The sequence below is a fragment of the Myxine glutinosa genome, chromosome 1 (genome assembly GCF_964187855.1).
Source record: "Myxine glutinosa chromosome 1, kmMyxGlut1.1, whole genome shotgun sequence".
Taxonomy (NCBI): domain Eukaryota; kingdom Metazoa; phylum Chordata; class Myxini; order Myxiniformes; family Myxinidae; genus Myxine; species Myxine glutinosa.
In genome coordinates, this window is record NC_136261.1 from 80038663 (window position 1) to 80059332 (window position 20670).

Below are 20670 nucleotides of genomic sequence, written 5' to 3' on the forward strand. Positions count from 1 at the left end.
TGAGCATCCACTATGATGATGCCTGCAGGGGGAGCCCTCTGTTCGACCACTCCAAGGCGATTGGCAAGCACAGATTTGGTGCCTTTGCGCAAGCAGCCATACTCGTCAATCAGTGCAGAAGGCACTGCACACAATTCATACCGAAAAATGTCTTCTAACTGCATCTGCCGCTGCTGTCCTACCATCAAAAGAGGAAGGAAAATTGCCTCTAGATCAAACACAGTCTTGTCGCCAACTTTCATGCCTTGCTTTAGCTGGTCCATAGTTTTCACTGAAGTTGAAATTCTCTCATGGAAGCCTAATGGTAAAGAATTTCGGAATGTTGTGGCCATTACTTCTCCTATCATAAGGGCATCCTGCACATTTACTTCCTTTGGAGCAACTTTCCCATTGGCAATGTTGTACAGAACTGGACTGTCTACTTGTAATGGGTGAGAATGTTGCTCCAGCTCAGCAGCAATGTTTGCATGATCTTGTGCATCAGATCTCTGCCTTTTTTTACCTTCTTCTTTGTGTTTTGTTTCTAATGGAGTACCAAAAACCTCACCAGAGTACAGGATTTCCATAGCATCAGACAGGTATGCAAAAATTGGAAAAGACTCGATCCATTCTGCTACCAATTCAGGTGACAGTGTCATGCCCTTCAAACCACCTTTCCCTCTCTTAATTGCTGTCTGCTCACCAAACTGATCACTTGAGACTGAATTCCAGCAACCTTCATGGTGGCGACAGACATGAGTTCCTTGCAGAAGGTCTGACTTGGCATCAGTTGGTAGGTTCCGCATCTCCAGTAAATGCCAGGTGATGTATCGGGCATAATGGATGTGGCCAGCACTAAAGAAATGAGGCAACATTCGCTCTAAGCACATTTGCTGAAATAACGGGTACTCGTAATAACGGGTACTCGTACACTTGTGGCCTGTCAAAAGAAAACCCTACATTGATATAAAACAAGATTTACAACAAAGTGCATAATTTTGATCATTTCAAATGTACATGCAGGTATTTATCATCATCCCAATGTCTGTTCGTTGAAATCAATGATCTGAAATTGAACCATTAAGATCCACAATTTTACATCAAAAAATGGATCAATTCGCATGATATGTCAAAATACATAATGTTTTTTTCATCTGATGACATTTAAAATATATTTAACATAATCCTTGACCCTGAAAACATAGGTCTAGACATCATTTTCATGAAATTATCATGAATAGTTTTGGAGATATTGAAGAAAGTATCATTTCCAGTAATGGCCGCCTTAATTTGCATATAAAAAAAATTCCCCGAGGTTGTCCGGAGGACAACCAAGCTGAAATACTTTATTAACCCCATGGGATGACAAATCCATCAAAAAACCTTATACTATAAAACATTTCTAGGTACCCCTCTCTGGCAACTCGACTATAAGGGAGGCATTAAAAGAGAGGCTGAGTAGGGTTAAGGATGATGTGTTTGAGATTGAAAGTGGTTGGATGTCAATGTAGCTAGTCTGTTGGGAGCCGTTGGTGAGGTATGTGGATGGACAAAAGGACCACCGAGGCACTCGGAAACATGGTGGTGGGATGATGAAGTTGGAAAGAGGATTGACGAGAAGAGGAAGAAGTTCAAGGAGTGGCAGAAGGCGAAGGGTACGGGAGCAGAAACAGCAGAGCATGAAAGTTATAAGGCAGCCAGGAAGGCTGCAAAGAAAGAGGTAGCAAAGGCGCAGGAGGCATGTAGGAAAATGTTCGGAGAACGCTTGGATTCGGAAGAGGGTCAGAAAGCGGTATTCAGGATTGCAAAGCAGATAGCGAAAGAGAGGTGTGATGTGATGGGGGTGAGCTGCTTGAAGGATGAAGTGGGACAAATCGTTGTCGACCCAGATGGAATTAAAGGAAGATGGAAAAGATATATGGAAATGCTGTTGAATACAGAGAATGAATGGGATGGCAACATAGAGAGTAACCCAGTTTTAGGACCGGCAGAGAAGATAACTGAGAAGGAAGTTGAGGAAGCGATAAAAGCAATGAAGGGTAGAAAAGCGGGAGGGCCGACGGGAGTTGTGGGAGATATGTTGAAGGCAGCAGGAAGTTGGGGTGTGAAGAGAATGACAGAGATCTGTAATCTGGTGGTGAAAGAAGGCCGCATTCCAGTGGATTGGGAACCGAGTACCCTCGTCCCTCTATACAAGGGGAAAGGTGACCCTCTGGAGTGTGGCTCGTACCGAGCGATAAAGTTATTGGAGCATGGAATGAAGGTATTGGAAAGGGTGTTGGAGAGGAGGATAAGGAAGAAAGTGAAGATCGACGAAATGCAGTTTGGATTTATGCCAGGAAGAGGAACGACAGACGTGCTTTTCATTGTGAGGCAGTTGCAGGAGAAGTACATGGAGAAGAGGAAGAAGTTGTTTCTTGGGTTTGTTGATCTGGAGAAAGCATTCGATCGGGTTCCACGCAAAGTATTGACATGGGCATTGAGGAAGTTAGGAGTGGAGGAATGGTTGATCAGAGTAGTGATGGCAATGTACAAAAGAGCGCGCACAGCTGTAAGGACGAAGGACGGGAACAGTGGTGAGTTTGAGGTGAAGGTGGGAGTGCATCAGGGGTCGGTACTAAGTCCACTACTATTTGTAGCTGTGATGGAGGTGCTGGCTCAGAACGTAAAGGAGGGTTTACCGTGGGAGTTGTTGTATGCAGATGATCTGGTGTTGATTGCGGAAAGTATGGATGGACTGAAGGAAAAGATGAACACGTGGAAGGAATGTTTGGAGACAAAAGGTCTGAAGGTGAATATCGGAAAGACGAAGGTGATGGCAAGTGGTAAAGCATGTGATGAGGTGGAAAGAACTGGGAAGTGGCCCTGTGCTGTGTGTAGGAAGGGTGGCGGAGTGAACTCCATTCAGTGTACAATGTGCGCTGAGTGGGTTCATCAAAAATGTAGTGGTCTGAGAGGGTCATTAACCAGTGTGGCAGCTACATTCAAATGTAAGGTGTGCACAGAGGGAGCTGCAGATGGAGGAAATGTTGAGTTGGATCTTGGAGACGGCGTGAAGCTGGAAGGTGTGAAAACATTTTGCTACCTCGGAGACATGCTTAATGGAGAAGGTGGATCAGACTCGGCAACGGTTGCTCGAGTGAGATGTGCATGGAAGAAGTTTCGGGAATTGAGTGGCGTGCTGATGATGAGGGGAGTGTCGTTGAAGCTGAAGGGAAAGGTGTATGCTGCATGTGTGAGAAGTGTTATGATTTATGGGAGCGAGACATGGGTAATGAACGTAGAGCAGCAACGAAGGTTGGAAAGGGTGGAAATGCGAATGGTTCGACGGATGTGCGGAGTATCGTTGAGAGAGAGGAAGACAAATGATGAATTGCGAAAGATGATGGGAATAGAGCCTGTGATTGATGCTGTGAAGAGGAACAGGTTGAGATGGTTTGGTCATGTGTTGAGGAAGGATGAAAGTGACTGGTTGAGAAGAGTGATGGAAATGAATGTAGAAGGAAGTAGAAGACGAGGAAGACCGAGAAAGACTTGGCTAAAGATGGTGGAAGAAGAAATGCGGGCAAGGGGGTTAACAAGGAGAGATGCAGAAAATAGGGCAAAATGGAGAAGATCGTCATGGGGACCACAAGGCTAACCCCCGCTCTAGCAGGGAAAATGGCCTTTAAAATGCATGTTATTGTTGTTGTTATGTAAAATAAATAAATAAATAAAGTGATGTACCATTGTTAAAATGTCGATTGATGTATAGTTGATGTTGCAGTGCAGCTCACCTGTGCCGACAGCAATGCTGACCTTCTCACAAACCACTGCTCCACCCGGCTTGTTCCCTGGCTCTTCTTTGGATGTATGTGTGGGCTCTGCAGCTGATCGCATCTTCTTCTGCTCAGCCAGCAACTGCTGAATTTGAGTCTGCAAGACTTGCAGCTGCCATTCTTGTTCTCTCAGTTTCTGGTACGCATCAGGCTTCAAATCAGAAGAGCAAGAGGTGTGTCCTCTTTGCAGACACTCAGCATCCGTAGTTGAAGAGGCGGTGCAGGGAACTGTAGGTAACGATGGAAGGCCAGTCACATGGTCAGTCATAGGAGGTTTGCAGTGACCACAGTATGTATTTGGTGTTGGCATGGTAATGCATTGAGTTGCAGAGATGGGGCACCATGGCATTGTCACTCTTGGTGGGCTAGATATTGGCCCACCAGGGTAATGCACAGAGCTTCTGGCATAGTGCTGGCAAGTCGGATTGGAGCAATTGCAGTTGGGATGTGAGGGTGTCGCACATCCGGCGCAAGGTGATTGCGGACTTTGTGGACACATATCTCTGGAACAAGTGCAACCCAGACTACCCTTGAGGTGCTGTGGGGATTCCAAAGTATGTTGTGGCTGGAGGATGGGCAGTGGTGGAAGAGTAGAATTAGGCATTGCATGTCCTGACGGTGAAACATGGTATCTACTGCTTGCAGATGTATGGACGGTGAGTCTGGAGGCTGTGCATGCTGGCTGTGCTGTTGGAATGTTCTCTAGAGTAGATCTCAGCTCTGGGGAATGCTGTGAAGGCAGCATTACCATGGGATGCATGAGGTCACCTACTCCCGGAAAGTTTTCGACCGGTCTGGTGGTGGTATTGGTGTTGTGGTGATGAGGATGAGAAAAAGCAGGAGTAGCAACGCCCTTGAGAGAAGAATGGGTAGTATAGCTTGGTAGTGATGCCGGTGTTGAGCCAGGGTCCAACACAAGCGATAATTCTGGCACGGCAGGCTGTACCTTTGGGGACTGTGTAAAGCATCCATTAAATATACATGTGAAAAGCAGTTTATTGTGCAAATCTCAACACAGGAACATTTTTTTTTTTTAACAAGAATGTTTCCAAAAGGATCTGAACATGCCTGCTGTGTGTTGGGATGAGGGCTGGGCAAAGGTCTTGGAGAAAGATCCTCTTCCTCTACACCAGAGTCATTGTCACTTGTGAGGGAGCGCTGTCCAGGTGAGTTCACTGCTGCCACTGCTTCACCACTGTAGTGACATTAAGCAGCTATAAGTGTCCAGGGCAGGGAAGAGCGAGAGGAGCAAGAAGGGATGGGAGAGGAGGGGGTGGGGGGGGAGGGAAATTTAAACTGAAAAAAAAAAAAAACACGAGTCACATAACTAGATCTGAAATTTGAAATAAAAAAAACAAAAACATACGGGCAATGCCTCTGCACTCACCTGGTAGAACCAATGAACCAATGGTAGGTGTGGATGACACACAACATATGTAAATTAGCCAATGGTTTGCACAAACTTGTGAAACAAAAACATGCAGAGATGATTCCTACCAAAGTACATCTCGAACAGGTGAATACTTTTTGAAAAGTCAAAAGCATTAATGCCGGAATCGTAATGACCTTTGACCTTTAAATTTACCTATTTCCTATGCCATGTTTAATGGGATTTGCAAGGCATCAGGAGGCCTTTGTCCTCAGAAGTTGTACAAAGTTTGGTGAAAACAGGACTACTAGTTTTAGGATCATGGGGCATGACAGTTGTAGTCAGGTTTCATCAAAATCGTGAGCGTGGTTCTGAAGAAGAAAGCAAACACCTATTTTTTGTGGGTGCAGGGGGGCAGGTGGGGAAACCTGGACCCACTTTAACGAACTTTAAATTTTAAGGTGGGGAAACCTGGAACAAACTTCCACATCCTCTTCAATCTGGGCATGCAAATCAGGCATAAATACTTGAGCTCCCTTACATACCTGACTTCGAAAGGATTTGAGGAAAGAACTTGCTTCATGATGTTCCAATCTGTGCTCTGGTGATCTGGTTTCAGGTCCAGCAGAAGTGGCTTCTTTCCTGGGGTATCTATACCCTGCATGACAAAGAGATATGATGAAACAAGGTTTCAAAGGTATGTGGGTCTGTAAAGTGGGAAGTAGTATTACAGATTTTGATTCTGAGGATCTGGAAATTGGTGAACGAATTATTTGGGTGGCAAAAACAACCCGATTATATTTTGGTTTAAGTCCGGATCCAGATCCAGCCTATTTATGGGATAAAAAGAAAAGAACCACCTTTAGAGGCCATTTTCCCCTGCAGAGCAGAGGTTGGCCTTTTTTTCGGACACCGTAGTCCCGTTTTTGAAGCAATGTTTTACAGCCTGATGCCCTTCCTGCCGCCAACCCTGTTAGTCGCCTCTTGCAACACACAGGGAATTACCAGTGAACTGGTACTCAATTTGCCGACCTCGGAAGGATGACAGGCTGAGTCCCCTGGCGTTAATTCAGCGATCGACCGGGATTCGAACCCAGGATCTTGGGATCCCAAGCCAGCACCCTAACCGTTAAGCCAACACCAGGCTAGATGGGATGCAAAACGAAAACTGCTCAGCCCAAAATGCACTCTCATGTCGAGTGTCGTTCTAGTTTTACTTTTTCACCATTTTCCATGTTCAATGCCATCCACAAAATAACTATGTTTGAAATAATATAAACAGACATAGCTCAATTAATCAGGCTCTTGATGTTCATCCTGAGGGATAGTTATTTATAACCTTTAGAAATGTCAAAATCTTAAAACTACAGAGTTCATCGAACACCTTACCCTGCACAGTGTTGAAGTCTACAATTAAATCGAAATAAAATAAGGATTGTAACTGTGGATGTTTACCGCCATCGATGCACCGTGTTACACACCCCCTCATTTAACAAGTTGCATTAGTTATTCGTGCCTGTTTGTGTCCTTTATGATGTATTTAAAACAGGAAGTTTCCAGTTTACAATGATTTTAAATTTGGTTTGACTGCCAGACAGGCAAAGACTAAAACAAAAAAAAATTGCACCCCTGTCTGAAGGAAGTGGCTCAGCCTGGCACTTTACAAAATATGAAATCGGCAAAGCCTAGAAATGAACGAAACCCTTTAGAATTACCCTTTCAAACCCTTTATAATTAAACACGGTGGATTAGAAAGGTTTGACTTCTTCATTTTTGACGACGGACGGAATAGCTTTCTCCGCTTAAAATTTATCTCACCCCTCGCTGGACATGTGCAATCGGGTCGAGATTTGCCAGCATTTGTCATTCCTGAACTGTAAAATGTCCCTTGGAGTCTTGCACAAATAGGAGGCGAGTCGTTGTCGCCACCCTGAACAAATGAGTGCCACTGTCAAACGTCAGGCCTGGTCAGCAATTGCCAGATAACTTGAGACCAGAAACTTTCCCCCTGGCCAATGCATAAACACGCCAATAATGACAAATGAACCAAACTTGGTGGTGTAGTAGTTAGTGTGCCTGCTCTGAGTCTGGGAGGTTGGTGGTTCAAGCCCCGTCGGAGTCATACCAAAGATTTAAAAGATGGTACGTGCTGCTTCCTTGCTTGACGCTCAGCATTTAAAATTACATAGCATGGACAAACAATGCTGGGACGGCAATGGTAAACTACCCAGTATAAAACTCATCAATAAATTGCTTCAGCAGCACCAACACTCTATAAAGAGTATAGCATTAGCACATCTATATTAAAAGTGCCAAATAAGATCACTGGTGATATTATAGACAAGAAGGGATTCGTTTGGTGTTCAAATGTTTCTTTAAATTAAAACATCACAGTGGAAATGAAGGACGCCAGCACGCACCTTCATGATGCTGACTGTCTCAGAGCAGGAGAAGAGTTCAAAGTCAAGTCCTCGATCGTTTCCAGGACGACACTCGTAGAACTCTGGCTGTCGATGCATCAGTGGGAACAGGACCAGCAGGAAAGCTTTGGTCTCCAAACGGACCCTTGTATGCACCACATGAATGGAAAGAAAAGAATAAATAATGTGGTGAAACTAGGTAATTGAAAACTGGGCTGTAAAATGTTTCTTCTCAACGAATAAATTTACGTTCTGCACAGTGAAATGCACGAACAACTGCAATTATTACTATTATGTGAAGGGAGGAGTGAGGGGAGGATCCATAGCTAGAATGTGTTAATAATTTAGCTTGGTCCGTGTGCTTGAGTAGGGTCAAATTACGCTTGCAACAGGGATCTGTCAGAGATAAGTGGTACGTGCATCGACGAAGACAGTGAATGTAATCTTAGAGCAGAGTAGGGTAAGGTTGTATTGTTTAAGGCCTTCTCTATAGGTGAGGCCAAGAGGAGGACCTGTGTCCACAAAAAGGCACTGGAACAGCACTATAAATGCACTTTACAGGCTGTAATTGACGCTCAGAAAGCACCATGAGCAAGTTCTGCAATTCTGCTGATGGCTTGCAAAGCACCGCGGGATAAGTGGTCTTGTGAGCTGCTGGAAGGCAAGGCAAACTTTGAGGCAGAGCACTGCCCCCCTTCCTGGGGAGTGGCCAATGGAGACCAGCCATGGGCGGTCCCAATGGGAAATAAAAACTGCTGCGCACATGCTCTGTTTCGTGGCTCATCTGGATGGATGGTTTGAGATCGCGGATGCATTCTCCGCCATATCGTCATAATCATCCTCCTGACACACCAGTTATGTGCCACCACACACCACACCAGTTATGTGCTATACTCGCTTACAAGACCACACCATCGTGCTGGACCAAACAGCGGATCGTGCCTGCTCAAGTCCCCCCTGCCCCTTTGTTAATGATTTGATTATGGTATTTTGGTCGCCACATTTTGGGGTTTTAGTGACAGTTCCATTTGTGTATGAAGTACACATGCTTCCTATTTGTTTGTCTTTCGACCGCTTGGTTTGCTCTATTAGCCGCCATTGGACTTGGTCCGAAATGGGGGCTTATTGATTGGGTCTCGTCTGTCCGTCCATGCGTTTGCAACCATATCTGAGATATATGGACCAATTTTGTTCATTCTTGGCACAAAGACAATAATTTTTTTAATGAACTAAACCAACTGTTGAAAGTTGTTTCCTTGTGCAGCAGCCACACTTCCTGTACATTATTAGCTTTGTCTGAAGCAAAATTGGCCAATAACTTTTGACACAAAGATAAAACACTTTGACACGAGGCTTATTTCACTCAGGCTGACTGGCACGGTCTGCAAGCAGCCATCAATCATCTGGACTGGTCTACCATCTCTACTGCCTCTCACATAAATTCTTCCTGGGAATTCTTCCAAAGCAAACTGCTCTCTCTCATGCACAGATTTATCCCATCTCGTCTTCAGTTGTCTTACCCTTCCTCCCATCCATGGTACACTGAATCTTGTGGTGAGGCAGTTGCCCTGAAACAACTTGCCTTTGCCTCTTGGAAGGCAAATCCAACTGAAGGCAATCTCAGTTCCTTCCACCGAGCTCAGAACAAGTGTGTGTCTACCCTCAGGAGTGCCAGGAAGCACTATCTCTCCACACTCAAGATTGAACTCTCAAACCTGTCTCCTTCCTCCAAATCCTGGTGGCATCTGGTCAAATCCGTTTCTGGTGTTTGTTCCCCCTCAATCCCCTCCCTTACCTCAAATGGCGACACAGTTGACACCGCACGTGACAAAGCCGAATGCCTCAACTCTATGTTTGCCTCAAAATCTTGTGTCCCAAACCCATCTCTCTCTGTTCCCACCTTTCCCAGTCGAACCCAACTGCTCCTGGACTCTGTGTCCTTCTTACCTGATAAGGTGGAGAGGTTTGTGTCAAACCTCGACTCTGATTCTGCAACTGGACCAGACGGCATCAGCCCACGGGTCCTAAAATCCTGCTCTGCTGCTCTATCTCACCCTCCCTCTGTTCTTTTCACCCTCTCTTTTGCTCAAAGTCATCTGCCAGCATCTTGGAAATCAGCAAACATTACCGCTTTACACAAAAAAGGTGCAAAAACAGATCCTTGCAACTACAGACCAATCAGCTGGCTTCCAATTATCAGCAAAGTCATGGAATCCATCATTGCTTCGGATATCAAATCCTTCCTCTTCTCCAATGGCTTGATCTCTGATCATCAATTTGGATTTAGACCAGGTCATTCTACTCTGGACATGTTCCTTCTGCTGTCAACAATGGATGGAGGTCCTCAATGCCAAACAGGAAATCAGAGCTGTCTCACTTGACATATCACGTGCCTTCGATACGGTCTGGCACCCAGCTCTGCTCACCAAACTCTCCTCCTATGGTATCCATGGAAATCTCCACTCATGGCTTGCAGACTTCCTCTCTGGTCGAAGGCAACGTGTGGCCCTGAATGGATTTCTCTCATCTCCCCTTTCTGTTCTGGCTGGAGTTCCCCAAGGTAGTGTTCTGGGCCCTGTGCTATTTCTGGTCTTCATCAATGATCTCTCCGACTCTCTGGAAAATCCTCTCTATCTCTTTGCTGATGACCACTATCTGCCGCTCCATTCCTCATCCCTCAGATCGGCAGTCTGCAGCCTCCTCACTCTCTGCAGACCTGGAAAAAAATCAGACTGGTCAAACAAGTGGAACATGTATTTCAATCCTGACAAATCGCACTCTTACAATGTCTCTCCGAAAGGACCGACTGGAAAACCCTCCCATCTACTTTCTCAACAATCCTCTCCAAGAAGTTCTGTCGCTCAAGCTTTTGGGTCTCACTATCTGCCATGATCTTTCTTGGGAAAACCACATTTCCAAGCTGGCCTCCAAAGCCAGTTGCCGACTGGGCATCCTACATCATGCAAAGTCCTTCCTTGGCACACCTGAGCTCCTCACCACATACAAGGCTTTCATCCGCAGCTCAATGGAATACTGTTCCCCCCACTGGGCTGGTGCTCCTGCCTCACACCTAGCTCGGCTTCACGCTGTTGAAACCAAAGCTTTCAGAATCATTGGAATCTCCTGCGATGAAGTTAACTCCGAGGGCCTTTCACTCACTCATCGCAGGCAGGTTGGTGGTCTTTCTGTCTTCTACCGACTCCTCTCCCGCCCTGCTCCCCCAGCTCTCTCTGTGCTCTGTCCCCCCAATATTCCTTCAGGTCGCACAAGATCTGCGTGCAACCCTCTTATGGTTAAACTGCCAAAATCTAGGCTCTCTGCTCACCTTCACTCTTTCATTCCCATTTTCTCCCGCCTCTGGAACAAACTCCCCCACTCCCTTCAATCCCACTCCTCCCTCCAGGTCTTTAAAACATCTGTTCACCACCATCTCTTATCTTCCCCCATCCAAAACCTTGATCTTTTCTACCCCCACGAAACAGATACTTTTTTTTTTTGAAATTCCCACTTCTTTCCTGGAAGTCCTTGCAGTGTTCATATGTTTTATACCTCTCCCACCTTCTCCAAAGCCCTCCCCTCCCACATTTCTCCCGTTGTCCCTGCTCTCAAATGTTGTGTTTGTGTCCTTCCCCCTCTCTCCCCATCTTGCCTGCCGCTCCCCTTATTTTTTGTGTTTTGTGTGTCGGTTTGACTTTTTGTGTGATTAATGTTAGCTCTTTCACGAGCCTCGATCTTGTATCCAAAAAAAAAAAAAAAAAGACCACACCCGGTGAGCAATGCTTGCAATCCAAATTTGAAGAAAAAAATAGATTGTGTAGAAAAACAATAACCTAGGGTGACTTCAAACTTGGCTCCGATCCCGTTGATTTTTGGGTTGTCGAGTAATCTGATATAGCGGAACAAGGGAGCATACCGCCAACAAAGGAATTTTGATTTTGAAATGTTACCACATGAATCTGGAGCACCCTAGGGTATATGACCAACGTCATTTCAATGGTATATGGGATGTGCGTTTGTGATAGTGCGTGTCTTTGGTCTGGTAGACTTCACCATGTTGTGATCATCTTGGAAAAAAAAATTCAAAAATCTGGAAAATATCAAATAGTAAGGTGTCCAATCCTCCTTTTTGAAAAGCCTTTTTTGAAACTAATAATTTATTTTACTTGGCCTTCAAGCCAAATTGAATATAGTAGTCTTTGCATCACAGTCTATACTTGTACCAATTTGGTTGAAATCCCTTTGGTCGTTGACAAGTTTACGTGGTAACAAAAAAAAAAAAAAAAAAAAAAAAAAAAAAATAGGGGAAGGCCAGACTGAACTGAAAACAATGCCTCTGGAGTTCAGCTGCGGAGGCATTAAAATATTATTACACTGCAGGTTTCAAAAATATTTACTATCATGTACAAACAAAGGTTTATATCACATTTAAAGTACATACAGTGCATTCAGAAAGTATTCAGACCCCTTCACTTTTTTCACATTTTGTTATGTTGCAGCCTCATGCTGAAATCGTTTAAATTCATTTTTTCCCTCATCAATCTACACTCAATACCCCAAAATGACAAAGAGAAAACAGGATTTTAAAAAGTTTTGCAAATTTATTAATAAGAAAAAACTGAAATATCACATTGACATAAGTATTCAGACCCTTTGCTATGACACTTGAAATTTAGCTCAGGTGCCTCCCATTTCTCTTGATCATCTTTGAGATGTTTCTACACCTTGATTGGAGTCCACCTTTGGTACATTCAATTGATTGGACATTATTTGGAAAGGCACACACCTGTCTATATAAGGTCTCACAGCTGACAATGCATATCAGAGCAAAAACCAAGCCATGATGTCGAAGGAACTGCCTGCAGAGCTCAGAGACAGGATTGTGTCGAGGCACAGATCTGGGGAAGCCTACAAAAAAATTTTCTGCTGCATTGAAGGTTCCCAAGAGGACAGTGGCCTCCATAATTCTTAAATGGCAGAAGTTTGGAACACACATGACTCTTCCTTGAGCTGGCCGCACGGCCAAACAGAGCAATCGGGGGAGAAGGGCCTTGGTAAGAGAGGTGACCAAGAACCCGATGGTCACTGGCTGAGGTCCAGAGATCCTGTGTGGAGATGGGAGAAACTTCCACAAGGACAACCATCACTGCAACACACCACCGATCTGGGCTTTATGGCAGAGTGGCAAGACGGAGGCCTCTCCTCAGTGAAAGACACATTAAAGCCCACATGGAGTTTGCAAAAAAAGCACCGAAAGGACTTTCAGACTGTGGGAAACAAGATTCTGTGGTCTGATGAAACCTAGATTGAACTGTTTGGCTTCCAAATTTAAACGAATTTAAACTTAAATTGATGAATTTAAATGAATTTAAACGATTTCCTCACAAGGCTGCAACATAACAAAATGTGAAACAAGCGTTATGCCTAGGTCCCCCATCGGTGAAGTGATGCGAGTTGACAAAGTGGAAGACGCAAGGCGGCCATCTTGGATTTTGACGTGGCGACCCAATTTTCAATAGCGTTCTCCCTTATGCGTAGATACACCCACACACCAGATTAGAAGTTAGTAGTTCGTTTATTTTTCAAGATATTCCGCTCACAAGGTTGAGTGGCGGCCATCTTGGATTTTGACGTGGCGACCCAATTTTCAATAGCGTTCTTCCTTATGCCTAGATACACCCACACACCGGATTAGAAGTTGGTACTTCGCTTATTTTTCAAGATATTCCGCTCACAAGGTTGACATACATGGTGGCCGCCATCTTGGATTTTGACGTGGCGACCCAATTTCCAATAGCGTTCTTCCTTATGCCTATATACACCCACACACAAGATTAGAAGTTGGTACTTCTCTTATTTTTCAAGATATTCCGCTCACAAGGTTGAGTGGCGGCCATCTTGGATTTTTACGTGGCGACCCAATTTTCAATAGCGTTCTCCCTTATGCGTACATACACCCACACACAAGATTAGAAGTTGGTACTTCGCTTATTTTTCAAGATATTCCGCTCAGAAGGTTCAGACATACATGGCGTCAGACATACATGGTGGCGGCCATCTTGGATTTTGACGTGGGTTGCACCCACACACCAAATTAGAGTTCGGTCCTTCGCTTACGCATGCATGCACGCATGCACACACGGACGGAGGGGAAAACCATAGTCCCCCTTTCGCTCCGCGGTGCGATGGGGGACAATAAGTGAAGGGGTCTGAATACTTTCTGAATGCACTGTATATCTAATGGAATCCTTTTATTCTGTGTTACCACGTCTCATGAACTCAATGCTATCTACATTGCGCACTGCAATTCCTATACGCCATTTGGTGATATAATAATTACTCAAAACAGTCAATCAATTTATTGAAACCTTGTTGTCCAGTTCCTAAAGTGTACATGGATACCTGTGTTTAAGGACAGAGCTGTGGATGAATCGCAGACAGCAGGCCCAGACATGAGGGTTTGTCACAGTTGTAGTTCCACTTACCCAACTGAAAAAAAAACCAAATAATTTAAAATCACTTATCCATCTCCCATCACAGCAAATGCTCGAATATAATACAAACACAAACACACAAACAAACACACAACTTTTTTTTTTTTTTAAATCAAGGATGCACTTAAAGCAGTATGCATTTTTTGCTTCATCCCCGTAACTTGGGTTATTTATATTTACAGGAGCGATCGCGGCAGCGGTTTGTTCAACGTTGGTACCAGAACTACTTACTATAACGGCACTCTTCACCGTCGACCGATATGCCTCCTTGTTACAAGTTTGATTGAAATTCATGTATCGCATTTTAACCTGACATGACCTCTGACCTTTGATGACAAAATCTTATCGGTTCATCTTTTCATCATAATATATAATTGTACCAAGTTTGGTCAAAATCCCATCACTGGTTCACAAGTTAGCACAGTAACAGAATTTTTACTTAACTAGTACACCCGCTCAGAACATGCATGACATTATAACATGTTAGATCAAGTCATTTAAAGGATCAGAACATGCATGACATTATAACATGACCTCTTGACCCCATCATGTAATCCATTTATCTCTTCATTATACATACTTGTACCAAGTTTGACTTAGCTCCCTTTAGCCATTATTAAGTTATTGCTGGAACAAAAAACGATTACAGAAAATGACCTTTGACCTCTTGGTGCAGAAATCTAATCAGTTCATCTTTGCATTATAATGTATACTTTTAACAAGTTCGGACAAAAAAAACCGTCATCGGTTCACAAGTTAGCTCAGTAACAGAATTTTGATCTCACAGGACCTCTGACCTTGAACCTCTTCATCCCAAAATCTAAACAGTTCATCTTCACATCATAATATATAATTATACCAAAGTTTGGTGAAAATCCCATGACTGGTTCACAAGTTAGCTCGGTAGCAGAACGTTTTACTTAACGGGGACGTCTGAAATTTGATCTTTGACCTCTTGACCACAAAATCTAATCAGTTCATCTTCACATCATATTGCATACTTGTTCCAACTTTGATCAAAATCCCACCACTGGTTCACAAGTTATCATTGTAACAGGATTCTTACCCAACATGACCTCTGACCTTTGATCTCATGACCCCAAAATCTAATGAGTTAATCTTTACCTCATTATACATACCTGATTATAGTTTGACTTTGATCCCTTTAGCCGTTGTCAAGTTATTGTGGTAACAAAAACCTATCACGGACGGACGCACGCACAAATGGACAACCCAAAAACATAATGCCTCCATGGTAGCATAACAATCAAGGATTTCTAAAGCAGAGCAAAAAAATAATAAAAAATAATAAAAACGAAGAAGAAGAAGAAGAGGTAGAAGAAGGCATTCTCTATTTTAAAAGTAGGTTTTCCAATCTTTGGGTTAGGTCGGAAGAGGAGTGGGAGTAGGTCAGGAGGAAGGAGATTGGAATTTCACTCTTGAAATGTATGAAGGAATAGACACCACTAACCCTAACAACATAGGCAGTCGGGCTTGCTCATATTCCTCTCCTTATATCGAATCCTTCCTTACCCAGGGACTATTTTGAGGATTGTGGAATAGCTCACCAACATTAGATGCCGATATTTTTACAATGCAGGAGAAACCAAGAAAATTTTCTAACACTGATCGAACCGTAAATATATCCTGCATGCACAACTTCAAAAGAATCTTCATCTCTTACGATAAATTTCACCTGTCCTCTTTGCCACCATTTGCGCTCAATTTTGCCATTGTTCTCCAGCCCAACAACCCTCCGGCAAGGCCAGAGACGAGGGACATTAAAACGAGCTCTGTCCAACCGATCATCCGTCCATGCACTTTTGTGTACGTGATGTTTTGAAAACAGTTGAGCATTCAGCAGAATTATAGCCTGGTGTTGGCTTAGCGGTTAGGGTGCTGGCTTGGGATCCTAGGATCCTGGGTTCGAATCCAGGTCGATCGCTGAATTAACGCCAGGGGGGTTGACTCAGCCTGTCATCCTTCCGAGGTCGGCAAATTGAGTACCAGCTTGCTGGGATGAATGATCATGGTGTGTACCCCGATTTAGAATAGGTACACCGTATCCCTGCGCATCGTAAGAGCGTGACCAAGGGTTGGCGTCAGGAAGAGCATCCGGCCATAAAAACATTGCCTCAAACAGGGAACCATGATTGTCATGGGGCCCGCAAGGCTAACCCCTGCTCTAGCGGGGAAAATGGCCTTAAAACGATCATTCATATTCATTCATTCACAACTTCAAAAGCAACTTGCTAGAACTTACGTGCCCACCAAAGGAAGAGTCGTGCTCTTGGGATCCGAATCCAACAGCAACAGTAGTTTGCGAGTCTGGTCCATTGTCAGAAACCTAGCAGCAATGAGTGAGTCATCAGTCTCAGCAATGTATAGCGACATACAAGGACATAAAAAGCAAGCACACCAATGAGAAGAAACCACTGTGGCCTACGAGCTTTTTTGCCTCACCCGCTTTTGACAGCGCCGCGCGACTGAGCCAGGTTATACGTGCTGCCCAGGTTTCTTGCTAGGGCCGTAGGGATAACCGGCACAGGTTGCACTGGCGTGGCAACCAGCGAGGCACCGACACAAACAAAAGAGGCATGGAGGCCATGGCAAAGGCTGTCAAGAAGGCTTGTCTGGCTGATTCCGCTGTTGCAGGTGAGCCTGATTATGAGGGAAAGGAAACGTGAAGGCTCCGTACTTTGAGGGAATATGCAGTGCTGATGCAGGGTCTGTTGATAAATGGAAAATTGCGGAAGGCGTCATAAAATAAATAAAAAATAGCAAAGTTAAGGAACTCGATCTAAAGTACTTAATGAGTGATTTAACACATTGATGGACAACGTTCTCAGTATGGACACAAGTCCTGCTGATCTTGTATCAAAATGACTGCTCATCTCAAAGTCAAAATAATTGCTCAAACATCCATTAGAAGGCAGAAGTTAGGTAATACCTACTGTCAAAATGCTGCGCAAACCCTCCATGTTGAGTGCTGTAGATGTAACAGAGTCTGAAGCACCAACCACGACAAGAAGAGGCACCAAAAGATCTCCAGGGAGCAAGACAGTGGGGACAGGAATTTCTTGTCCAGGAACTGCCCGCCCGGGGTCAAACCGATCCAGAATCAGTGTCAAACCTCCATCTATAATGGACACACCGGCAAATATTCAGCACAAGGTAAATCTATGCATCAAAATTGTAAACGCCGAGGGTTAAGATAAAAGAAAGGAGGACGAAACTTCAGCATTGCAAAAACAAACCATTTATTTGGAAACTGACAACTGGGCGTTTGCAGGATAAACCCAAAACATGACTATTCACAGCATAATCTGCTCTGGCAACACACACTTAGCAGAGTCAATGCTCTCAATATTGCAGGAAGATCACTCCACCATGAGATTGGCAGTTTATGCAGCAAATAATGCACAGACCATTTGAACGTCAGCGCCACAAACAGGATGCTTACCGTCATCGACCACCACAGAGCCAATGAGGAAGCAAGAGAGGCATTTTACACCACTCTGAACGGCATGGCCATTGGCTAACCGCAACACTTTCTCCACAATGCGAATCTGTGGATTTCTGTAGGAGAACATGGTACAAGCATGACTACCTCAAAGCTTCAGCCTTCATAATTACACATTTGCATGTTTACACATAAATAATAAATATTATCAATGACTCTCAATTTCTCATTCTTGTATCCACTCAAATTCCCCCCTACTCCTCCCCCCCAACCGACACTTCCAGTCCATTTTCCCCCCTTTAGAACATTTCCCCCTTATTGTTGATTTTTTTCTGGAGTATTTGAATAATTAAGTAATCATGACCTGAGCTATGTGTCGCCTTATGTCTAGGCATATGTCCACCCTCCCTAACGTGTGTGTCTAAAGAAAGCGCCCAGCAGCTCCAAGAACGCGTCCGGACTGCTCCCTTGCATCGGTCCCAAGCTGTCTTGCAGCACAGCTCAGAGCACAGCCCATAAAAATACAATTGATTTTTTTGCGTCACAACCTTTCCGAGAGTTCCCTGAATCCCCATGTATTAATCCCAAATAATCCCAAAATTCCAACCCTCATGTGTCATAATTTGTTATTAAATACACCGGGTCTCACGGTGGATTCGAGCAGTCGTAATAGTCATTGAATTTGGCAAGTCTGTTTAAAGGCTAATTGGGAGCATTGACTAATGCCGTATAAGCAGCCGGTGGTGTGTTCACTGGCTATGCCCAGCCGTTAGAGACCAGGCATGTGGCACTGAATCAGCTCAATGTGTCGGCCAACTCGTAGGTCCCATTAGCATGCTATCATGACAGTGGTAAAAATAATCCAGTCCGGGGCCATTGGCTTGGACGACTGTGGTTGATACGGCCCACTGGAATTTGTACCCGAGACATCGGGACGACCAATGGCTGTAACGATATAAATTTATAGGGTGGGGGTTAAGTTTGTAGGGTAGGGGGTTACTCAGTTGAGGCAGGAGGATCACGAGCAATCTGATCTCTTCCTGAACCTTTGCTGGCAATCACGTGTTCGTATCGGTTATGCACTCTCGTGTAGACAGCCACACAGTCAACCACTGCTTGATCAGTGATCAACTACCACCTTGTTGTTCAAATGATCATTGATTCACACACTCAATAACCTCTCCATCTTTTCAATGAGAGGATTGCTCCAGAAACCTGCCACCTTTGCCCCTCCAGGCATGGAAGCTTAAATAAGCATGCATCTTATCCTTACTTTAACAAAGGGTGTGAATGATAAACTCGTTCACCTGATACTCATGGCCGACTGCCACTACACTCGTCCCACCACGTAACTTGTCCAAATTCACAATTGTCTCTACCAATGTCACAACCTTATGGGATTTCTTCATTCCACTGCTATTTGGAGGCTCGACGTTTCGGTGCCATACTGTCTTCAAGGGTACAGTACGCGGCTAAATAACGTCGAGGAAAGAAATCTCATGTGTACAAGCGCTACGCAGACTGAAAACAGCACGGGTGGTGGAAGATTGTGGGAGACATCACCTCTGTGCATGACATGGTCACAGTGTCACATTCAAACCCACGTATAATCAAGTTTTATGCACATTCAGGAAACAAGGCCAAAAGTCGAACAGCGGCGAAGCCGGGCTTGTTTGATACTATAGTTGAAGAGGATGGTGTGACCTGGGTGGAGATAACAGTTAGCAAATAATGTTAGTATTCAATTTTTTTGAAGTACTCTAAGTCTCAGCTGTCTGTCATCATGGAAGTGAAGAAGTTGCATTGAGACACTGGTTTATTATTCTATATGTTGGTCAGTTAGTCAACACAATCAAAGTGACCTCAGCTCCATCCCAACACACACCACTGTGTGTTACAGAATGAGGTGTTTTACAGCGGCCGGAGTGCAAACCCTGCCAACAACCTCCTTGAGAGAACCCAGTGAGTTGGTACTCATTTTGCCGACTTCGGAAGGATGACCGGCTGAGTCAACCCCACCTGGTGTTAATTCAACAGCTGACTGGGATTCAAACTCAGGACCCTACGATCCCAAGCCCTCCACCCTAACCCGTTAAGCCAACACCATGCTTAGGGTGGTTGGAGGCAGTCATAAGAAAGGCTTCAATGTTTGAAGAGCCCTTAATCATAGTTTTAATTATGTATGATCTGGAGGGCATGCACCCCTCCCCTCCATCCCCCCAGTCATACATCATCACCCTGTTGTCATAATTTCAGTTCCCCCCAATCAAGTGTGATCATTTGCGCCAACCAGGTATATGACGAAATATATGAATGTTCACTAAAGGGTGTTGAAATAAACACAACTGGAAAAGCCAAATGGCCTTACATTCAACCTTTCAGAATTGTAATTGTCGGCTATAAAAGTCACCCAATATGTAGGATAAATATGTGAGGGACATACATACATACGGAGAGACAAATGATGTCAACACAGGAACCAAGCATCTACGCTGTAAAAAATCGTTTGTTTAATCATGAGTTTGCCAGTTCTAAAAGCCTCTGAAGATCGGTTGCAAATTGTGACCTGTAGGCAAACTGACATACAGACAAACAAACAAAAAGACAGACAGAATAACGCACAAGACCAACCAATATACTTGAAAAATCTTCGATTTTGCAAGTAAGAAACAAGAAAGAAACCGGAGTGAAAATTGAGTACTCCCTTTCAGCGCGCGTCATCGCCAGGCCCCCTTTGGTGCCTGGCGATGATAGCATGCAGTGTCTCGACATGGAATAAGAAAGGAGCCGTGTACAATTAATGCAATATCAGCCTAACTCCTCAGACGTTATCATGACAAACCTGTGGGATGAGAGTCTCAACTCAGAACCTTTGCCCAGAGGCTTGGAATCCCAAAGCGCTGCATTTGTCTTGGGGAAGCTAAAGTTTAAAAGGCCAGGGTCTTGATATCTGAATCACACCGGCAACACTGGTTAGTTCCAAATAATTTGGGGAACAACACACATAAACCTTATAAAATGAAAATAGTCTTGCACTTGAATACTCCTTTTTTCTCTCCGCAGAAGGGCTAATGCCTGGAATGTCAGCTTCTCCCTGCTTCTCACGGTGATCAACGTTTTGGTTTGGTCG

At 44.3% G+C, this 20670-nt stretch overlaps 2 protein-coding genes across 5 annotated transcripts in view; both read right to left on the bottom strand.

Annotated features, from left to right (window-relative positions):
- The window catches only part of LOC137425531 (uncharacterized), a 578290-nt gene that overhangs the window by 235603 nt on the left and 322017 nt on the right, over positions 1-20670 (bottom strand). The gene's annotated exons all lie outside the window — the stretch shown is intronic.
- STIL (STIL centriolar assembly protein) overlaps positions 1-20670 on the bottom strand; it is a 60733-nt gene that overhangs the window by 21905 nt on the left and 18158 nt on the right. For 2 of the 4 annotated variants that reach the window (XM_078773798.1, XM_078773791.1), the window contains exons 3-12: positions 20383-20490; positions 17541-17656; positions 17032-17216; positions 16541-16806; positions 16341-16424; positions 13986-14072; positions 7587-7731; positions 5712-5824; positions 4866-4992; positions 3756-4752 (exon numbers count right to left, since the gene is read on the bottom strand). In XM_078773798.1, coding sequence (XP_078629924.1) covers positions 3756-4752; positions 4866-4992; positions 5712-5824; positions 7587-7731; positions 13986-14072; positions 16341-16424; positions 16541-16806; positions 17032-17216; positions 17541-17656; positions 20383-20490 — 2228 coding nt within the window. The remainder of the gene's footprint in view (positions 1-3755; positions 4753-4865; positions 4993-5711; positions 5825-7586; positions 7732-13985; positions 14073-16340; positions 16425-16540; positions 16807-17031; positions 17217-17540; positions 17657-20382; positions 20491-20670) is intronic. The other 2 variants (XM_078773803.1, XM_078773800.1) reach the window with 2 other exon arrangements.